We start from the raw sequence: 22,056 nt of genomic DNA, 5'->3' as shown, positions 1-22,056 counted from the left end.
ACGCTACGCTGACTGCTCTCGATGATGTTGTCATGCAGTTTCTCTAATTCGCCAAACAGAGGAGAGCCATAGAGAAATGACAAGATACATGGCTGTCTCATGTGATCCCTCCAAGTTGGATGATGGATGAGATGGATGCAGAGTTCCTCCAGAGAAAACTAGGAAGAATGTGTTGAAAACATGTCATCAAAACCACAATGTGTGATGCAACCGAAAGGAGATTGCTCATCTTCTTGTCTGAAGTGATGGGTAGAGTGAAACACTAATCTGATGTGGCGTAGTGTAGTAAAAGCAGCAGTCCCCTTGAGGGATACTGGCAAGACAGGCTGTTCTCAGCGGAAACTTAAAAGAATCATATTCCCGGCCAGCGGGGTTTTACGACGGTGTCAGACAATTGGGACTGGTTGTGAAGGGAGATGAGTAGGAGTAAGTGCTGTCAGTCAATAAACCCTATATCCTACCAAGTCACATGTTCTCATTTTTGGTTCTTCATAAACAATGACAACAACCCGTAGCACACAAAGTGCCGCTGAGGTTGTTAAATGTAAAAAAGAAAAACTCCAACAAAGCGTGATTACACAGAAACCAATAAAATGGTGGATGTGAGTGATTCATATTACAGTCGTGCTGCTTGAACCAAACTAAATGCCATTGCTACCGCAACTCTGCTGCGTCCCTCCGCCCTCCCCCCGCACCGCTCCCCTGAAATCATAAACAGATCCTCGGTTATTTCCCAAACTGTGCCGCTGCCTGGGTCACATTTACCCGGTCGCAGATAGCCATGACCAACCATATTACACACTTACCCAATTACCTAGTGAAACTGAGCAGGTGGTGGAGAAGGTGCACAATTCACATATACACATATATGTGACTCTACATGGGGTTAACATGAGGGTACAGGGGTCGTCAAGTGCGCAGAGAGTGCGAATGGATAGCGCACGGATAGCTGTGGCCTCTTCCCAGCTGGCTTTCAGCCATAGTACAGGTGCCTCACTGGATCACTACCCAGTCCTCTTTTACCCTACACACACATTACATATAGCTCTCCAGCTAGTGTAAGCTTCCACAACAGGTGCACTAAGTTAGCCTGCAGGCCCCAACACGCAAGGAAACAGATTGTTATTGTGGACCTTCTTTCCATCAGCTCCACTTTTTTTTTTTTTGGCTTTGCTTTTTCTCCCTTCTACCTCTTCCCAACATCCCCAGGGAGCAATCGAGAGGTCCAACCTGAATGTGTAACCTAATCCCAACTCTTATGTATTGTGCAAGGATGTTGAAAAGAAGAGTGGCAGGGGAGGAGGGAGGGGGGGGGGAGATGGAGTATATGTTGCACATGCAGAGGATTTGAACAGCTTGGCAGCACGTGTGTGTGTGTGTGTGTGTGTGTGTGTGTGTGTGTGTGTGTGTGTGTGTGTGTGTGTGTGTGTATTTTGGAAGCAGTTGACACATAGTAAGTCCATGAAATGATTTGTTCCTAACCTGGGGCAGGCCCTGGCACAATCTGTCACAGGATTGGAAACCGTTCTTTCACTCAATAAGGTTGCAAAGTTGCAGTTCCATCAAATGCCAGAAAAATGCCAATAAATGCCGTCTGTGCATGCGGTTTGTATGCATACGCATGTGCGTGGAGTTAAAGCTCTAGTGCCAAGTTTTTAAAAAAAGACCCACACACACTTAACACTGACATTCGCTGACTGCTCTCTCTACTGTTTTGCACAGGAAAACTTTGCAGCCTACTGCATTTCATTATGAGAAACCCAGATGTGCGTTTTGGCTGCCAGTGAATGTCTTCAGCTGTGTATGACACTGTTGTTGGCCTCCCTACACTGAGTGCAGACAGAGAAATTATGCCTCAGGGCAATGCTTTCTGCTCTCTCCCTCTCACTCTCTGTGGCTCTCTTTCTCTGCCATTGCTGCCTCTTTAGCTGATCTCTCTCTCCTTTGTCTCCTTCTGTCACCGCTGTCTACTGACTCGCATCGTTACCACCCTCTCACCTGGTTCATTTCTTATCTTTTTTTTTGTCCTCACCCTTTATCCTCATCTCATTTTTTCCTTCTTCCTTTTTTTGTTTCTCTGTCTCTCTCTGCCACTCTTATCATCATCGCCTGCTTGGAGAGATGAGGTTGGTCTGACCACTGATAGGTAGTCAGAGGGCATGTGGGAGCTGGCTCCAGAAAGTCTGCCCCTATACCTACTTTGACACTGTCTCTCTCTCTTCCCGTCATTCACACACACACATATGCACAAACACACACGCTCATTTACAGCTTGCATGGTGAACCATGAAGCATGTCAAATGTCATCTTACAAATTACTCAAAGGAATAACGAGGCTTCAAAGACAGCGAGGTACTGCTAGCATCTGTCAAGTCAAAAGCTTTATCAACTTAGTCACTGTTTTGCATGAGTAACACTTTACAAGCTCTCCAGTGTTGACACACGCAGTTAGAACATGACATGAGTAAGATCAGTACTTCTTGGTGTTTGTGCTGAGACATTACTAAACTGCCCAAAGCATAGTCACACAGTTCGATTCGTGGCTGGTGGAGGCGATGGGGGGCAGCTGTTGTAAGCCATTCACTCTCTTAGCCAATGTTTAATGTATCTCAGTGGGTAAGATGCAAAATTAAAAATGACTTCTGTTTTCTTTCTAATGCTCTTACTGATAATGGTAGTTATCAAGTAGTGCCATGAAATGCTCTGCTTGCTTCTTATAGTTCATTGTGACCTTAAAAACCCCTTAAAGTTGGATAGTTGTGTCACTCTGCCCTCTATCGATCAAAGTATGTCATTACGTAATGATTTTAACTTTAAACTTTCACTGATGTATTTTAAGCAAGACTTAAAATACACAGTTTTTGCAGAATAAAACACTCCTGCGCTGCAGCCAAAGGTTGTTTGCCTTTTACATTTATAAATGCTCATATTCACATATCCTCAACGGGTAGGATCATTTTGCACAAGCGCAACATGCAAAGGGTGAAATGCACCCGAATTCACCTAAGCCAAGCTGTGCTCTAGTAGTCTAATTGACCTCACTCAGACAGGTCACTTGTCATAGATCCTTTCGGGCTGCACACTGAATCGGTTTATACGCAGCTGACAGACCATCGTCTAGACAAAGAGCAGAACCCCTTCCTAGTATTGTTTGTTGGTTGTTAGCGGTGGGAGAAAAACAGGAAGAGAGCGTGACTAAGCCAGTGAAAGCCTCTGCCCAGGAGGGATAGAGGCTTCCTGCCTTTAGATGTTTCTTTTCACATGAGCTGACTGGCAGCCAGAGTGATTGTCTTACAGGTTGATGGTTTGTGTGATTAAACTGTGTGAGCTCAGAGCGCTCTCCACATTGTACTGCCGCTATTCAACCACATGGTGGCAGCACTGCTTTAAGAAACGTATATTTTTGCATTCAAGTACTATTTTTCAGTCCTTTCTCTCAAAAATGGTAAATAAATGGTAAATGGCCTGTATTTATATAGCGCTTTACTAGTCCCTAAGGACCCCAAAGCGCTTTACACATCCAGTCATCCACCCATTCACGCACTCATTCACACACTGGTGATGGCAGCTACATGTAGCCACAGCTGCCCTGGGGCGCACTGACAGAATGACAGACAAAAATGTTTAATTCCAATAATCACTTCTATACTGTGCACACTGTGGCTGCCCCACCCAGAGCCTGATTCTGCTGGAGGTTTCTTCCTGTTAAAAGGGAGTTTTTCCTCCACACTGTCACCAAGTGCTTGGTCATAAGGGGGTCATGAGAAAGTTTAGGTTTTCTGTCTACTATTGTAGGGTTTTTTCCTTATTTTGCACTGTTGTTGTGATTTGGTGCTGTATAAATACAACTGAATTGAACTAAAACTAAACTTAACAAGGAAAAACAATGGCGAGAGCTTTGAAATGACGAGCCACAAGTCTGAAAGTTAGCAACATTTGTACTGACAAAGGAGTCAGTACACTTATTTGTGTTCTTTATGGGAGTTATTATATAGATGCACAGACTGATATGTCCCTGCCTCTTCAGAGTAAAAGGCTTTTGCCTTTCTTTAGCCTGGAAACATGGAAAACCAATTAGCTCCTGACAATCTGCTAACCGGTACCTCTAAAGGTCATTAATTGGCATGCAATAAACTCAATCCAGAAAGGAGTAAGCTTCGGTTTTACCCCATACCTAATGTTCCATCCTGCTTCATATTAGCCTGGTTCATGATGATGAACTGCAGGTAGTCAGCTAGTGAGTTTTCAAGGTGTGCGTGGGTGGATTTTACTGCCTGTGGACAGAGCCAAGGTAGTTGTTTCCCCTTCCTGTGTCATGTTAATTCAAACCATCTGAATGCTGTAGCATCATACTAAAAAAAGCACATGAGAGCAGTTTAGTTTGTTGATTTAAAGTGAGTGAACATATCCAAATGGAATTTGTCCCAGGATGTTACAGTTAAAACAATTTATACTGCTCACTCATGTCATATTTGTCAAGTATCAAAAAAGTTTATGAAGTAACATAAGTATTTATACAGCACATACCTTTCACTCTCCCCTTCATCTGACCTGTGTCTATACTGTTCTTTGGCCCGTGTTGCTTCAGGTTTGCACATGTTGGCTGTGGTAATGATGTCAGTTTGTTGCCTCACCTTCATAAAGGTCAGAGAACGCACACATTTCTCACATTCCTGCTCCTGCTGCCCGTCCTTCCCCTGACAAAGACGGGAGTAAATCTGTGTCCCAGACATGACATTAAGCAGTGATCATCCCCCTCCCCCCCGCAAGGTGGTTGTTTTGCCCCAGTGTTTGAGTTATTGGCACTGTAATTATGATCATTTACAGCTGAAACACAGGTTGTGACATTCCTCTGCCAGCTGGAGGTCTGCCTGTGAAACTGGCACCTTTAGCTGAGGATCCTCCCCCACAGATCGCACAGGAACTGCGCCATGTATAGTAGCAGGTGTATATTTTTTATGTTAGAATGCTTTTAATCAAGCATATGACTCTGTTTTACTTGATGAAACTGTAGATTTATTGTGGATAGTGTGTTAAGATTTAATTGCTGTAGAATACTCATTTCCTTTCATTTATTTATTTTGTGTTTCATATTTATAGTTATCATCACCAGCTAGGTAAAACACTACATGAGGTTTGAAGTTTTAGGAATCTAAAAACAATGTTAATATATTCTCATTCCCGTTCACAGAGTTAAGATTGCCCATTATATGTATAGAAACAGCAGACAAATGTGTAGTCGCTGATATGTACTGAAAACCTGCAAATTACAATGTAATATTCTAACAAGCCAAGCACGCTTGGCAGATATGATACATCAGATTTTTAGGGTTTTGGTAGTACCCAAGTTAAATATGGGGGGGAGAAAGAATATTGAGGCTTTCAGGACACACAGCCATTAAAATGTGACCACTAACACAAGCATGACATTATATGGCCAAGTGTTTTGAATGTGGGATAATCATGGTGATAGTGTGGGTTCAAGTGAGTAAGACCCCAGTCACACAGGCCTAGAAACTGGTCAGCAACCAACAGGCAACAACTGGTTCTGAGGTCAAAATGTGTGCTCCCTGCACTCCTGGCAAGTGGTTGCTGGAGGTTGGTTGCAGTTGTTGAGAAATCGGTTTCTGGAGCATCAGTTGCACAAAGTTAGAGCCCAGTCAGCAAACTCCTGGCAACCACTGGTCACTAGCAAAATAATGTGTCTTGCCAACCAATCAGGGAATGCATATTTTCCCCTCATAAACAATGGATGTATCATTTTCAATATGGTGGGCACTATTAAGAAATGAGTGACTGATGCCATGTGAGAAACGTCTAGCATCATGTGACCAGAAACCATTGATTCTGCATGTATATAAAGACAGATGTAGCTACCAGGACATCACCCTTTGGTTTCTGAACGCATTTTGTTTTCTATCTGTACACATTTTACAAGAATTGCAACTCCCCCTCGATTATTTGAAAGATTTTAATCATTATTGCGCACAATGTCCTCAAAAAGGTCCTCACCCAAACTGTGCTCTGTGTCGAGGTCACATTTGTCAAGCTAGGTGCCGCTAGGTGAAATCAGTCGTAGGCTTTAAAATGTATTAATAGGTTTTACAGGCAGTCCCCTATGAATTGTTAAGGTTTGTCAGGTGGATAAGGTACTACTGATCACTGATGTTCGGGTTCCAACCATCTTTCAATGACAGGATGAAGTGCTCAGTTATCAGCTAACACTAGCACACTTGGTTAGCACAGTTGGTTAGCACAGTTGGTTAGCACAGTTGGTTAGCCAGCTGTACCAGTAAACTGTATGGATGAAACACAAAGATGCCAATATCTGTCGATTTCAAAATGCCCTCTCCTTTTTTTTTTTGCTTCACATCTGCTGAATATTTGAATAAGAAACTTTTTGCCAACATTTTTCTTGCAACAACTTTATCATCTAATAATATATTGGTGTCTGTGTACATTTTTTGCTGTGCTTCTGCAGGTGGAGGTGCAATAATGCAACAAAACACAGCAAGACAACTTAAATGGTCTGTAAGAAGCATTTTTACATGCACGTGTACAAGAATACAATCATGCAGCATCAAAGTAGTATATGACTTTGCTTTGCCTTCTACTCATTTGCTGTAACCATAGACCTCTCGAGGCATGCTAGTTCAATTGTCTCAATGATCTCATGTGTAAAAGGGAAGATTACACTGGGCAGGTGTCATGGGTTCTGGACACAAGGGTTCTTTCAGGCTTCAATCCACTGAGGAATTCACCATCATCGCATAGATTTGAAGATTAAAACTTCTGAGAGGTCCACTTAACGTTCCACTGGAGCACAACAGGGGTGAGCAAGTATGCCACTTGTAATTGTCAAACAAGCAAGTGGCCGTCTGCTCTGCAAGGTCACAGGATCTCCTGGTAAAAGGGTTGAAGGGAAAGTGAGAGGCCCAGAGCTGGGCACAGTCTGGAGCCAAAGGATTTGAGCCATGAATGTAGGAAGGGTCTGGGGCTGAGTCATAATGACTCCTGATGCCAATCGAACCCAAAAACCTTATGTGTCATTGCAGCTCTTGCAGAAAGTGTTGATCTAGCTGGTAACAGAAAGGGGCTTTTCAGACTGTGTGTATGTTGTTGGGTTTAGAGATAATCTGTTAGCAATTTAGCAATTATTCTTTGTTATTTAGTCCACAGCTGATATGTGCATTTCTGTGAAACTAAACTTTAGCTTAGAGATGCTTTGAGTTAAGGATCAGTGTGCTAACAGACCAGTGTTTAGCTTTACCATTAAACATGCTTGTTTAGAATATAAGCATGATAAGGCTGGTGGGAATGCCGTCACTGTCATGAATAAAAGTACTGGTTGTAGCAAGGCTTTATAAAAACTTTAACTATATGGAAAAGAGGATCACAAGTTATTAATGTATATTATCTGAGAAAAAAAAGAATTAGTATTGGTAATAGTAAGCTGTCTATTGTAAAGCATGAGATGTAGCGTTTGCATTGCCGGGAGAGAAAAGGTCCGAGGAAGTCTACTATCCGTAGACCCATCCCAGGAGAAGGGCTGAAAAAGGTTGATTTATCCCAATGATTTAAGTCGGGTAAAGGTTTCATGTCTTTCATTTGTATCTCCTCATGAAAGTATGCAAAAATAAGTGAGAAGAAGCTTTTGTCAGTTTACACAACAGTGATTTACATGTCAGTATTTATGATGTACCAGTCATTAGATGATCAAGCATCGGCTAAAATTTATTTCCTCTTAACAGAAAACAGCCATTTCACAGACTACAAACCAAAGTGGCGTACCTGAAGCCTCAACTATCCTCGAGGCTATTTGAACCCACTGAACCTTTAAAAAGTTCAAGCAGGACTTTTTAGAGCCAGAAGAAGAAGAAAGAGGAGGAGGAGGGGACTTGCAGTTTTGTGTATCACTATGTTGCCACTCTGCTGGTGGTGTGATGACTCTAGGGGTTTTTTTGCAAGACAGAGACAAGAGGACTGCAGGAGACCCGACAGTGTCAAAACACATTATTGTAGTCCCCACAAGAAAAACAGCAACTGGACCAGACCTCACAGGGAGGGAAAACGGACAGAGGGAGCAGAGAGGTGAAAGAGTAAGAGAAAGCAAGAGAGGAAAATAGAGCACATAGATACTATGGATGAGAGAATATGTTAAATGATGTTAAACTGTTCAGTGTTTTCCTGAACTTGATCTACCACAAGAAAAAGAGCTTCTCTTTTTTTGTGGGACTGGCTGTTTCCAAACTCTGCCTGTCTGGTCCAAGCAAATTAGGAGCCCAAAACAAGAAACAAAAGCACTTGTGAGTCCTTCTGGATGGCAGCAATGGAAAAGAGATGCAATCATAATTGCTGAATATTACCTCAATATGTTGTTTCTTTCTTTTTCCCCTTTTTCCCCTTTTGTGTTGGATATGTTAACCTTGTTTCGGTTCATTTTCTAAAAGGTTTTTGTTTGTTAACGCCTCTTTCTCATGTATTGCAAGGTTTTTCTTCCTGCTTGTTTAAAGAAGCAGATGACCTCATCAGGCCATTCATTGGAATATATGCTGCTTAGCCTCCAGACTAAATGCTCCATTTTTCTGTTATTAGTCGCAGAAATATGGCGCAATGAATTGCTTCCAAACTGTTTAAGCGGTGAGTACACATTGCTATTATGCTCCACATGCCCCACTCCACCCCACCCAAAGGATGCATGGTCCAGTCTATCACTCTGAGCTCAGAGATAAGTCAAATGAGAGTGATACTCAGCAATGAACAGTGACACTTGGGTAAAAATCTCCCAGCGCTTCCTGGGGACTTGTAATCAGGTGTGCCGCATGCTGTCCACTCGACGTGCATTCAACACTCCATGTCATGCGCTACGTTTAGCCCGGTGTCACCACCAGCCTTTTACTGCTGCCAGCAGTTCACTTCCAAAGCATCATTCACACCCATCTCCTGAAACACCTCCTCACCACCAGCCTGACGCCTCCACAGCAGCAGTATGTAATTCAGTCGTCTGAGCAAGCAAGAAGAGACAGGGGCACTGGAGGCTGGTAGTCATCTAAATCTGTTAAGCCCTCCCCAAGGATGATTAAGTCTCCAGAAAAGGTGCATCGCAGCCTTGTCTTCGAATGAGCGAGGGAATCTTTTTGAACCTCTGTTGTGTTTTCTTGGAGATCCGTGACTCAGAGCATTATTAGTACACACACGCTACAGTTATTCAGCCCCTGCAGCCGCCCTTCACTGCCCCACCTTTTCCTCCCATTTGCTCCATGCAGAGACTCACATACAAAGCTACCAACACTGAGAGTCCTGGAACTACAGAATGAGCTCTGGTTTTAGAGAACACGCTGCTCAACAGAATCTGTATTTACACCAAATCGTGGCTCAGTGGATACAATAGCCAAAGAGATGGATAATCTGAACATGGTGCTCGAGTCCAGACTTAATCATGGGAACATTTTCAATTCAACACATTTATGCAGCATTTAAACCAGGGCACATGCTCACAGTGAGTTTCAATGGGGAGTATTCTAGTTTGGTGCAGTCATTGTACTGTTGATTTTTACCCTTCTTTGATTGCTAAGAGTATGTGGAAATGTAATACAGGAAGTAAAGAACCTGGAGGCAAAGCTGTGACCATATGAAAACCCCTTACTTGTCCATTATAAGAGAATGAGGGTCCTGTGAGATCTTAAAGGCTGTCACCCAGGCAAATAGGTCAGTGCAACTGGGCCAAAATCTGTGTAAGTGCATGGAAACTGAAGCTCAGTGTGATGGTCTGTGTCATCAGACAGCATGGGTGTCCGGCCAGCGGTCAGTGGGTCTCATTTGAAGAGAGCTCTAAGTGTGGGTGAGGGAGGGTGGAGGGAGAGGCAGAGGACAAGAGCTGAGTTGTGTTGCAAGAGCTGATTATGCGTGCCGCAGGGCTGGTTTCCTGGATGTTGTGTTTGTGTTGGAGTGGGTGGCTCCAGGCAGATGTTGCAAATGAAGGAGGCGCTGTTGTGTGTTGACGTTATGGAGGGAAATCATAGCGGAACACACCTGATTGATGTTTTTAGAGGTAAATATTTCCAATGAGAGCAACAAAATCCACTTGCCGCTGAGGCAGTAATATTCACAAGTCGTTACATGATCTGATGACCCCAGTGTGTTTCACCTTTTGGAAAAAATGACTACTTTGTGCCTGCAGCAGATAATAGGAGGGCAACAGATTTGGTTTTCTCTCACAATCATCCTTCCAGCTGTGCTCACTGCCCACACACAAACACACATCCATCTGGCCATGAGCGCAGAAACACTGCTTCAGCAGACATCAAATTACTTTTTTACCTTCCCAAAGCCATCTGCATACACAATCAGACACCTACAGACACAGGTAAGCTTCACACAAACACACAAAGCAAAGCATGGGAATGAAAATGAAAAGATGAAGACAGCTTATTATGAGATAAGAGCCGGCCATCGCCCCCAGCTATGTTTCAAGTATAAATTTAATAAGACTGCCTCATATTATGAAAATGCTCACTCGCTTTTTTTACTCATATAACTTCATATCTTAATTCTTATATTATGATGTAAGATCCAAATGCAAAAAAGCCGCTACCGTTATTTTATATGACAGGACCATTTATTATAACGCTGCTTCCATATGAGAACGCCTGGTTTGTTTGACGATGAGGCTCTAACAGACTTTGGATGTATCATTAAACAGAACCGATAATGCTGCGCTTTATAATAATTAGAAATTCATAAACATTTAGATACTGATTATTAGTTATTAATGACTAGACTCATAGCGCATTACAGAATTAACTACAGCAGGGAGACTGACTCCTTCATGCTGATCTCACTTTGAACACAGACGACTGTTGCTCAGCTAAAGTGTTTTAAGAACCGCTTTTTTAAAAGTAGAAAATGGTACATGGATTCTTTAGATGCGACCACAGTGAAGCAGAAAAAGAAACTCGCACTGAAGACATTCAAACTTGTGTCATTGCGCAACACACAGAGTCGGGTTGTCGAGCAAGCGTAAATCAGTTCAAATCCTCCCTCCTTTCGTTCCTTGTGACTGGTCGCTGCCTGTGTCAGTCAGGGGGAGGGGTACACCGCTAATTTCTATATGCTTGTATGTCAATTTAGGACTCAGACTGCCCTTTTTTCTGTGTGGCTGACAGCAGCAGGAAACCTCAGTGGACCTCCACTACCTCGGTTCTTGGATTTCTGCGTGTGTTTAACCAGATGAGACGCTTGGGACGCGCAACTGCTTGCTTAGATTGAATCATTGTCTCTGGATACTGGTGCCCCTTAAGACGCGTCCGCACACTTCTGTCTCGTGGTGTGTGTGTGTGTGTGTGTGTGCTTTTGAAGAGAGCTGCTGGGTAATAAATCGCACGCCCGAGGGAAAGCTCGTCACAAAACTTTTAAAGAGGGCTTGACAACTTTGGAGATACGAGTTCATGTGGCTGATCGCCTGACAGAAGCGGACAGTTTCTCTGGAAAACTTATAAACGGGGGGGGTTTCTCTTAAAACATGTTCTACAAATGCTCCGTGGTGTTACTGAATGTCCTCTTTCTCGTGCGTGCGCTTTCGGCTCACGAATGCACGGCGTGTAACCTCCGGACTTGTCCCTTTAAACCCCCGCTTGTCTGCGAAGGTGGTCGGACAGTGGCCAAGGATCCGTGCGGATGCTGTGATCAATGCACCCGGCTGGAGTGGGAGCCCTGCGGCGGCCAGGACTGGGCGCACGGCTACTGCGCCCTGGGACTGACCTGCGCCTCTGTAAACAAAACGGGAGCCGCCACTATCCCCGAAACTGGAGTATGTAAAGGTAAGTGGGACTCGGTCGTGTGAAGTCAGTTTAAATAAATGGCATTTTATTCAAGAAGTAACTTAATAGGAAAAGAGAGAAAATCTATTAGTGAGTGTGCAACCTTTCCCTTTTTTAGGCACTTGAAGCCATCACTTAAAAAAAACGTCATTGAGGGCCCGACTGCAGTGACAGTGTCACTGTTTACTTACTTCTGGCTGCCTGGAGCGCACATGGTGGCTGTTGCCAGACATTCGTGGTTAACGTCACTGAATGTTTTGTTTAGGCGTTTAAAACAAACTATGATCTTTTCCCGAACCTGATTTTTTTTGTTGCCTAAATTTAACCAAACCCTAACAAAAAACGTCATGTAATAAGAATAAAGCTTTCAGACAGAGAGCTTGAAGGCAACATTCTCCCACCAACACCTGGAGAAACCCCCCAGGTCAGAGTCGCTGTTGATTACATGTAGAGTAGTCCTGTTCAGCTGCTTTTTCTTCCCCCCCAGAGCTTCATTTCACTCTCATCTAAGAACCAATAACAATACACCAACAGTGATTTGGCACTACAATAGAAGAAGGTCCTGCTCGCTTTAGATTGATGAAAGGTGCATTTAGAAGTGATTTAATATACAATAAGAGATGTGACTATGTCCATGTGTGTGAGGGCAAAATTGAGGTTTACTAATGTCTTGACAAGAAATTGATTGTGTTTTAAAACCTGGAGTACATTTGAATGCAATAAATAAGCTGCCATTTTCCCGTCTCTTCTGTTTACACCACTGGCTTCATTGTGTTCCTCAGAGGTTTAATAGATTGACAGCGTGATTGCAAAAGTCCCCAGAAGATTTTCATTTGCAATTCTGTGAATTTCACAGTGCAGCACCGTACTATTCTTTCCAGGCAGAGCTGGACCTGGGTAACAGTGCATGTGCTCGTTTTGCGCACAGTTTGAGCAACAGTCTGAACTTCAAACATATGTATAGGGTATCAAGTTCCCCAGTAAGAACTGAGTTGGTAGCAGTGGCTTTATCCTGAGAAACAAATAACCAGTGGATGGGACCCCCTTTTACCTGCACTGTGTCTAGGATGATTGAAAAGGACTGAAAGGATTGTAGGAGAGAGCAAGCAGCTCTCAGTGGGGGTCTGGATGTCCTGACCCTGCTCTTCCATCATCCCTCTGTGGGGTGGTCCAAGTCAGAGCTCCACAAGAGTTTTAGAGGGGTCTCCCGCCTTTCCATTGGGCCTCATGTACAGGTTAGACTGGTGTCTGGAGGGCATTTCCTCTTAAGCTTTGGAATGAGCTGGAGACCTAGTGGCTCCTTCATTTGAGTCATGCCTCAGCTCCAGGGACCTCAGAGCATGCTGCTGACTCCAAATACAGACACATGTACACAGCCTAAATATCCCAAAGGATCTTGGCTGGGCTAAAGCAACACCTCCCAGTGTGTTTTCAGGGGCCACAGTAGGCAGGCTGCTGGAGGCTGATCCCAGATTTCCTTCAACCTGCAGCAGTCTTAAAGTGATTAGACCTGCAATCAGGAGTTGGGGGTAAAATGCTTCCGCTTTTCTGATCCCCTGCTTGTCTACTGACAGTCTGGATTTTCTGGGTGGTCAAAATCTGTTGGTGTGGAGACTCAGCAGCATTATAACACAGGTGACATGTTGCATGTTGTGACAGATGGTTACCATGGTTATCAATCAGTTGTTAATGTGTTATATTTGGTGTCCGGTTCCTAAACGAAAGCTGACACAGGCGCTGTACTACTGCTTTCCAGAAGTGGTATTGTTACAGAGACACTGAGATCCAAAAAGAAGTGGAATTTGCTGGTATTACAAATTACATTTTCTTCAAAGCAGGGGACGTGTTTCATATCATTCTTTGTTGCCAACAAATTTAACAGTTTTTTAAGGTACAATAACCAAAAGTAATTGCATGAACCCAGAAAAGTGTGACGCTTGCCAAAAACAATAGTAGTTATTACAATAAATTATTCTCATGACAGATTTTGGTATTTAAGCATTGAACCTGGCAGTTAGCACATAAAAGGTTGAACGCTTTGTGGATATACAGGTTCCATTTCTGACAAAACAAAACAACAATCCTCTTGGCCATTCGCCTTGTCCTATCTGCTTCGGTGGTCAGCCAGGTGAAATCAGCCATTCCTACCTAAATGAATTCTGTCAATGTTCTCATTTTATTCCCGTGTCTGTTCTTCCACACCGAGCTTCCTCATCCTTGAGAGACACTTAACATACCATGTAACGGAATGCCGGTCTTACAAGGACGCTATGTCCACTGCACCGCTTCACATACCTTCTACTTCTCCCTTTCTCTGGTATTATCTAACGTTTCAAAGACTTCCTTTATAGCTCGCTATCAGCCACAGGGCCTCTAGATGTCAGCTTTTCTATCCTGGCTCTGGACGCCAAGCCAAGCAGTCTCAGTGACCAAGTCAGGAATCCTCCTGGGATGAAGCCATAGGCTTTGGTTAGAGTCACGCCAGGCCAGATAACAGATGACCAGAACACATTAGTGTTAGGCTAAAGGAAACTGAGGCAGCCTTGCATTAATTGTTTTGAGTAGCTCCTTTTCCACATTTCAGATCTACCATTGCATGCAGACAGGCGCTACTACCATCTTAAATGAAAACACACTTGCAGGTACAGGAAATCCTCAGGATGGAAAAAATTCTTCAACTCAGGATCGTTTTAGGGTGAAAGGAAGTCAGAGAACGTTTGCTGTATTGAAAAGGCCATTTGTGCTCTGCCAGTTCAGTGGGCATGCGAGAGAGCTATTAACAGTGCTGGCTGGCTCAGGTTGAAGGTGCCTTCACTGCTTCCACTGGCCGAGGTTTACCCTAGCGCTCGAGAGCATCAGCCATTGCCAAGCAGTGATCGGCATAGCCCGCTCTAACACGGGGAAAGCATTTACTAGGACGCTTTCTTCTGCAGCCACATTGATTCACTTCAACGGTAAATTGTTTTATCACAGTAAGAGATTTTTCTTTTTCCCATTAATATGGATCAGCATATGTGGGCTATTATCATCTGCGGCATCTAAAAGCACAGTCGCGGAGTTCGGTTTCTTTCTAGTCACTTTGAGTCATCCTGTTATTGTTTCTCCTACCCCCAACTGAGCGTTACCACCACTCTCATTTACAGGCTTGATTTCAGGTAGGATCACTGCAGTAGTCAGGTAAACTATGAAGTGCTTATGTTTATGTTGGATAGTTGAACCTTTAACACCTTTTCCTCTGGCGCATTGTTCTGGTATGTAGCTGTTTGGAGAAGAAAGCCAGAGTATTTTGATAAGCTTCAGTCACACATCCACACTGCTAATTTGAGGTCTTTCAGTGCAATCTTGGGAAGGGGCCGCTCTGTGTTGGAGTTTATCTCTTCCTGTTTTCTGAGCAACCAATTCCTACTGCTTTTAAACTACTATGAGGGGAAGGTATTTTGAGATGTAGATGTGGGTTTTCTGAAAGGAACGCTATGTGTAATGTGTAGATTGGCACTCACTCTCAGTTATAAGTCGCTTTTATAATGTTTGATCCAAATTGAGGCCAAGTCTCGAGGTGCCATGTCAGGAGTGGGGGGTAAAGCTCCCTAGTAGAAGTAACAATGCGTGGGTATGGTGGCCTTAGTTCAGAAAGGCGTTGCAGCAGCCAGCAGAGATGGAAACCCTGGGAGGGCCCCATGCTGTGGAACAAAAGCAAACAAATGGGCTCAGTAGCTGAAGCAGCGTGGCACAATGAGGAGGGAGGAGGGATGGCAGCCCAGCAAACACACTGGTCAGTTCAGTATCTGTGGTGCCCACATAATGTGTCGCAACAGATGCTGCAAGCTGGCTAACCCTTAAGCAGTTCTGGGAAATATGGCTTGGTTTCTGGCACATTTTGGCCTGATAAAGTTTCACCTATAAATCTGTCCAGTATTTATTTATCCATTTTATATGGGACTAAATGGAGTCATAAGCTGATTACCACATGAACTACAGACTTCATCTTGGGAGAATACAAATTTAAGATCGGATATGAGACCTGTATTAATTCTGTGTGAGGGGCCGTTGTGTTGATTTGAGCCAATGGCCGAGGTAATGGTCTAGCAGATTCATGCATAGTGGGTAGTCACACTTGTACACTCTGGTTAAGCAGCTTCCTAAACCATGCAAGGTATTTCCAGGAGTAAGAAAGCAGCCGAGGCAGACGTCTGCTGTAATGACATTTTTCAGAGTTGTGTGAAAACAGCTAATTCAAGGTTTTTCCCTTTGTCTTACTTAGATTTTTTTACTGTCACTGTTATTTCCCACAGTACTGCCTGACTATCCAGATGCAGGTCTTGAGGATGAGCGCTGCCCACTGATGACAGGCTGCGACAGAGCAGGAGGTCAATGTGTCTGTGATGCCCGTCACTCCTGCTTGGGCTCTTTTACCTACCCAGACCAAGAAACCTGCATGAAGGCCAGTAAGTCAGGTAAGTCCTCTCTCTTCATCCCTTTCCATGTTAAAAGGCAGATGTGTGTTGCACGAGCACAGAAAGCCTTCAGAGGGGATAATGCTATCTATTGAGAGGAGTTAATCCATAACAGATGTGGCTCTGAGGTGGCTAATGCTACTTGGATGTCATAGTGATGACACACATGCTAAGGCTTTGTGTTGCGGTTCCCCACTCACCCTTGAGTGGTGCCATTGTCTGTGACTCATTGATGAATGCGGTTTATGCGTGTTCACGGCCGGATTTCAGATGGTCGGAGGCACGAGCACCGGGAAAAGCACAGAGAGAAGTATGTGGGACCATCCAACCCAGCCTGTATGTTCTCTGGCTGTAACCTGACCGCCGAGGGCTGCGTGTGTGAGTCTCAGAGCTGCCACCACCACTTCGCCTACGTCAACCGCAGCCAGTGCCAGGAAGCTGCAGGTAACCTTCAGATGACCCACAATCACACAGTAGCACTGCTCAGCTCGGGTTACTTGGGGTTTTTTAAATAGCGTCTAAAACAGTCGAGTTACATTTGGATTGCAGTATTTAATAATTATCTATTTTTAATGAACATATTTATAAACTATAGGCTTATTCTGGGTGAAACACAACCGCATCATTCTTCATGTTCCGGCTCGTTATTATGGCTAAAATAAAGAACTGTAAACATTCAAAATTCTGTCTTCCAAAGATTAAATGCACTTTCTGTTAGAGTATTTGCATATTAGTTACATATTTGGTGTCAGCTTTCATTTCACAGTCTTCTTGAGCAGTTTCAATAGGCACAGCAAAACTCCACTGATTATGAGAGCAGGAAAAGTAGAGGAGGGATGAGGGAATGTATCAGATTAGCCTCAGATGCCGTGGAAAATGATGTGGAGAGTGAAACAAAGAAGGTGCAAATCTGACAGAAGGAAATACAGGGACTGTTAATAGAAATGTGGTGTGCAGGAGATCCTCAGGTGCAAGGCAGAGTGCATAAAGTGTAAGTGAACTGAGTACGATTGGTTCCCCAGTGCTCTGAGGTGAAGAAAGGGGATCCTAAGAATATACAAAACGTGCCTCTCTCTGTGATTGACACTTTACTAAGTGGAAAACGTTCTTGGCAGAGTGAGTGCAGTTTTCTCGTTTGGATTGTAAGGTGTGCGGCAGATAGGCAGGCGCTAAGTGTCGGCTGCCTCCTGAGTGACATTTGCACTCGGGGAACTGTTTGTGTTGGGTAGAACGTGTCCTCCGTAATCTGCTTTTCAAAGACAGAAAGCAAGAAAACATGAATGACACCTGAAGAAAAATAGTCTTGATGGTTAATGGACTGGTACTTTTCTACTCAAAGCACTTTGTTACCGCAATCCTTACTCGCCCATTCATACAAGTGCTTTATTTTCTATGCTGAAGCACTTTTAACTGAACATGTACACAATCAAATTCACATGGATTGATCAGGGGAAACTTAAGGGTCAGTATATTCCCCAAGAATATTTCAGGGTTGAATCACCAACCTCCCAGTAAGTCAGGGGTGGGGGACCTCCAGGCCTCAAAGGCCGGAGTCCTGCAGGTTTTAGATGTTTTCTTGATCCAACACAGCCGATTTAAATGGCTAAATGACCTCCTCAACATGTCTGTAAGTTCTCCAGAGGCCTGGTAATGAACTAATCATTTGACCCAGGGTGATACCTAAAACTTGCAGGGCCCTTAAGGCCTGGAGTTCCCCACCACTGCAATAAGTAGACAACTTGCTCTAACAGTTATGGCCTGTGACTGTGTTACGAGTGACTGTGCTTTTTTTATGTTGCTCTGCTCTGGTTCTCACTCAATCTCTTTGCAGCTTGCTGATATTTTTGGTGAGGAATGGCTCTTAGGATAGACAGTACCGTGGTTGGCAACACGCCATGCAGACATATTTAAGTTTATTTAGTCTCCGGATAACATTAAGGTTACTGCCGAGCATCTACAGCACAGCTGCGTGGATGTTTGTCTTGAGCTATTTATGCAGCAGATTCCACAGGAAGTGTGTTCACCAAATATCAGATTGTTTAGACGTATCATCAAGTCTAGTGTTTCAATGAAAGACTGCCTGCTGCGCTCCTATGTTTGCAACTCGCTCATCAAAGTATGAGCCCAGCAGATGATGGTTTAAACTCGCACTAGTGAAAACTGTAAACAACATTTTTCAGCAGCTTATGACTTCAGCACTGCAACACACACCCACCCGTCTAATGGCCCCTCATTAAGTAAGCGAGCAGAATACGTGCTTCTACTATGACTTAAAGAATACATGTGCATGTAGAGCGATGCACACACGTCGACGTGTCCTTCAAGCGCACAGTGAGCCTTCGAATGGGAGCAAGTAAGCCTGCGTGCTTGCATCTGTGTTTGCGCATGTGTCTGTGTGTGATAATTATCTTGTTTGTCTAGATGTCGCGGCAGAGATTTTCCTTTGTCTGTCATCAGCAGGAGCTTCCTCTACGACCAGACCGGGACTCTGTGGTTAAGATCCTGTTTGCTTTGTCCCGTTGGGCTCCATGGAGACTGTGTCTATCAACCCCTCGTTGCTTTAGACACAAGCAGCTATTAAGATCTGTGTAAGCATGCCCCTCTGGAGTGTGACAAAAACTGTATTCTGTAAACTTAATCTCAGGGTACAAGAGCACCACTGATCGCTCCAGTCGCCACAGCGCCAACAATAATACTTATGATGGTGCTAAACATAGAATATCCACCTCTAGGGGTCACTGTTGCTATGCAGTAGCAACGCAATGGCCATTCCGAATCCCAAAGTAGTTGCACTTTTGTTTCTGCGTCCGACTTTCTTTCATTTCCGCCACATGTGGAGCAACAGGTGCTCATGTCTGCCTTCGGGATGATCTGCTGGAGAAACTGCATGATCTCGATCCCCGGACCTCCAGTTCTGGGTGCGACTTGATGCCAGGAGGCAGAGGAGAGGACGTCAAAGCAAATGTGCAAAGCGGTGTTTGGTTGAAAACAAACCGCAGCTGCTTGACTTGCATGTTAATCTTGCTCTTCAGTGGTCAAATGCCCAGAGTTTCACTTCTTGTTTTTAATCCTTCAACACAAATGACAAGAAAGAATCACAGATCGTACAGAAGAATAATAAGATCTCTGGGCAGCTCTGCCTTCGCTTCTAGTCACATTGAACGGAGGACAGACTTGATGCTAGAGTACCTCTCTGTCCTATCCTGAGCTGCAAAGTGTTATTGTGTGAGGTTAAAAGGATACATAAATGTCAGGGTTTTTTTAATGTTAACTGTTTTTAAAAGAATATTCTCACACATTCCATCTTTAAAGCAGACGTCATGTCTCAGCACTTAAAGAAACACTCTTTGCCTTTCCTCAGAATTTATGTTCTCGTCTCAGGACCTGTACACTCACACATGGTAATAGTTTGTCTCGTCCTTCTTTTGCTTTCTGCTGCTCTCTGACTCATACTGTGGTCTTGTCTGTGACTCATCATGATCTGTTGAAATTCAACATCTTTCTTGTTTCACGGCTGTTGATGTTCCATTTCCTAATCGCACCTCTTGTAGATTTGCTCTCCTGCTGGACTACAAAACACTGATGTAATTTGGCTGAATATGATCAATTAGAAGCAACGCGGTGTGTCAGACTTATTTCCCCATGTGGGAGGAAAGACGATGCGACGTGTGATAGAGAGGGGAGAGGAAATGCAGACGCAGAATAGGAAGTCACAACTTAGTGCAACCGCTTTTCTGAGATATTTGTGTCCCTGCCCCAAGGATCTTGGTCATGTGATGTTTAGCAAATTTCAACTTTAGGATGGTTTACATAGTTCTTTCACGATAAGGTTCCTGAGTGGTTTTTTTAGAAGAAGAAGCAAGATTCCTCTGCACTTGTTTACTGATAGAAACTAGCACCAGCAATCTCTGCATTCTGTAAGTCAAAAGCCAAAACCAGTCTGTGCTGTAGCAGTCAAGCCATCTAGAGCTGCTTTCACCGACGAATTCCCAACAATTTTTGGAGAACTGTGCAGGGACAGCGACCTTGTCCTTTCTGACAAGCAGCGCTCACTGGAGATAGTTTATATCAGCTGCATTCTTTCTACTGAAAATAGTTTGGCTAAGTTGAGAATACTGCCTGGGAATGGTGCAGAGATGGCGTGACATAGGATGACCACTTGTGAATCACACATGGACTTTGTAGTAGGGAGCTGGCTGCTAAATGATGTCCGATCCAGCTACACTGGGCATTCGTTTTCTCACACAGGCGTTTGTGGGATTGTGAGGAAAAACGAGAATGTGTGTAGTAGTTCACAAGCGGTTAACCAAATTGGCAGCATCCAATCTAATGCCATGGCACAAACTGGCCTCACTCTCGCAAATCTGCTTGTCCACCTGTGCCACCTCCATCCTGCCTCTCTCTACACTTGTAGAAAGAATGGTGGTTCTGCTTGGCTGCAGCTTCTTTGTGGCAGGGCTATTACTGGCTGAGCCAGACCGCCATCGGCTGGCAGGGGCCACGAGACGTCTCAGTGCTGAGTGTTTGTGCACCGTCTGCGGAAGCTGTGGCCCGGTTGTACCCTGCAAGCTGCTAGTTTCCCAGCGAGTGCTTATTTCTGTGTGCGGAGACTGATTTCAGAGAGGAAATAAAACTCCTGTGTAGCTGGAGAGACAAAGAACTTCCCTTAAAGGCATGTTGGGATTGCTGTCAACCCACTCACTATTCTTGGTCAGCCACTAACCAAACCAGGCACATTAAGCCAGCATGAAAGCCAAAGCCAAAATACATGCACGCACACACACACGCACACAAAGAGCCTTTCTGCATGTCCAGCTCTAAACCTCAACCCATTAATTAAATCAAGGCCTAAAACCTCAGCTTATTGACTCAACCATAACTATTAACAAATCAAACACGCCCCGACCCAAGCCTCAGTCAAATCCTGATGTTCCCAGGCCCGTTTCTTTCATCAACACTATTTTGCTTTTTTCCCCTGAAAGAGAAGATCTCTAAGGCAATAGTCCATAAGTAACCCTCATGTCTCTGTCACAGTTTATTTAACAAATGTGTACAACCCAGATCTCCCACACACTTCTTTTCAACAAGACTAAGACTGACGGCTAGAACACATAACATGATAACATGATCCTTTCCACTGCTTTATGTTCAGTACCCAGCATAGGCTTTGTACGTACAAACATGCAGTATATGAAAATACGGATGTGCAAATGTTGGACACAGGTGGACATTCTCTTTAGCTCACCCAAGCACACTCATTTGAGGTTTTTCATCTGCAAATATTTAGCCAATGATTGAGAGAACAAAGCAAGCAGGCAGCACATGGCGGCTGCGTGCCTATACCCAGCCACCTCAAGCCTCTGATCATGGTGTCAATTTCCTGACCCCGTCTATGTCTTTTGGCTTGGACATCCTCCTAGAGCTGCTCCTCGATCCTTACACATGCACTGACACACACAGCGAACAATGCCGACTTTCTCAGTAACTGCTGGTGGGCACCGGGCCAGGCCCCCACAACTTTACGTGAGAGACGGCCCTGATGTGTCCCTTTGCGGAGCAACTTTATAAAACCTGAGGACAGACCAGAAACCCACGGAGGGCAGCTGGACTGAGACAGCTTTGTTCTCAGCTGACTTGTTTCCAAAGTCAGTCAGCGAACAGAACTCACATTGTGTGCTTTTTTCCATGAGTAAACTCAGGCTGTCAACACAGCCTCCTCTGCCTGCTCGAGCCACTCGGGTTTGGGTAAAGACTGCGCTCCTTGTACCCCGCACTTGAAAGGA

General features: G+C 44.2%; 1 protein-coding gene across 1 annotated transcript in view; it reads left to right on the top strand.

Moving 5' to 3' along the window:
• The first annotated feature begins 11,118 nt into the window (after positions 1-11,118).
• The window catches only part of LOC102197037 (cysteine rich transmembrane BMP regulator 1 (chordin-like)), a 37,018-nt gene continuing 26,080 nt past the window's right edge, over positions 11,119-22,056 (top strand). The window contains exons 1-3 of the mRNA XM_005742830.1: positions 11,119-11,819; positions 16,112-16,273; positions 16,544-16,717. Of these exons, the coding sequence (XP_005742887.1) occupies positions 11,522-11,819; positions 16,112-16,273; positions 16,544-16,717 (634 nt within the window). The 5' untranslated portion in view covers positions 11,119-11,521. The remainder of the gene's footprint in view (positions 11,820-16,111; positions 16,274-16,543; positions 16,718-22,056) is intronic.

The sequence above is a fragment of the Pundamilia nyererei genome, unplaced genomic scaffold (genome assembly GCF_000239375.1).
Source record: "Pundamilia nyererei isolate P.nyererei 1_Seehausen unplaced genomic scaffold, PunNye1.0 scaffold00123, whole genome shotgun sequence".
NCBI lineage: Eukaryota > Metazoa > Chordata > Actinopteri > Cichliformes > Cichlidae > Pundamilia > Pundamilia nyererei.
The sequence above is the reverse complement of the archived record's forward strand: the minus strand, read 5'-3'. Positions and strand labels throughout refer to the sequence as shown.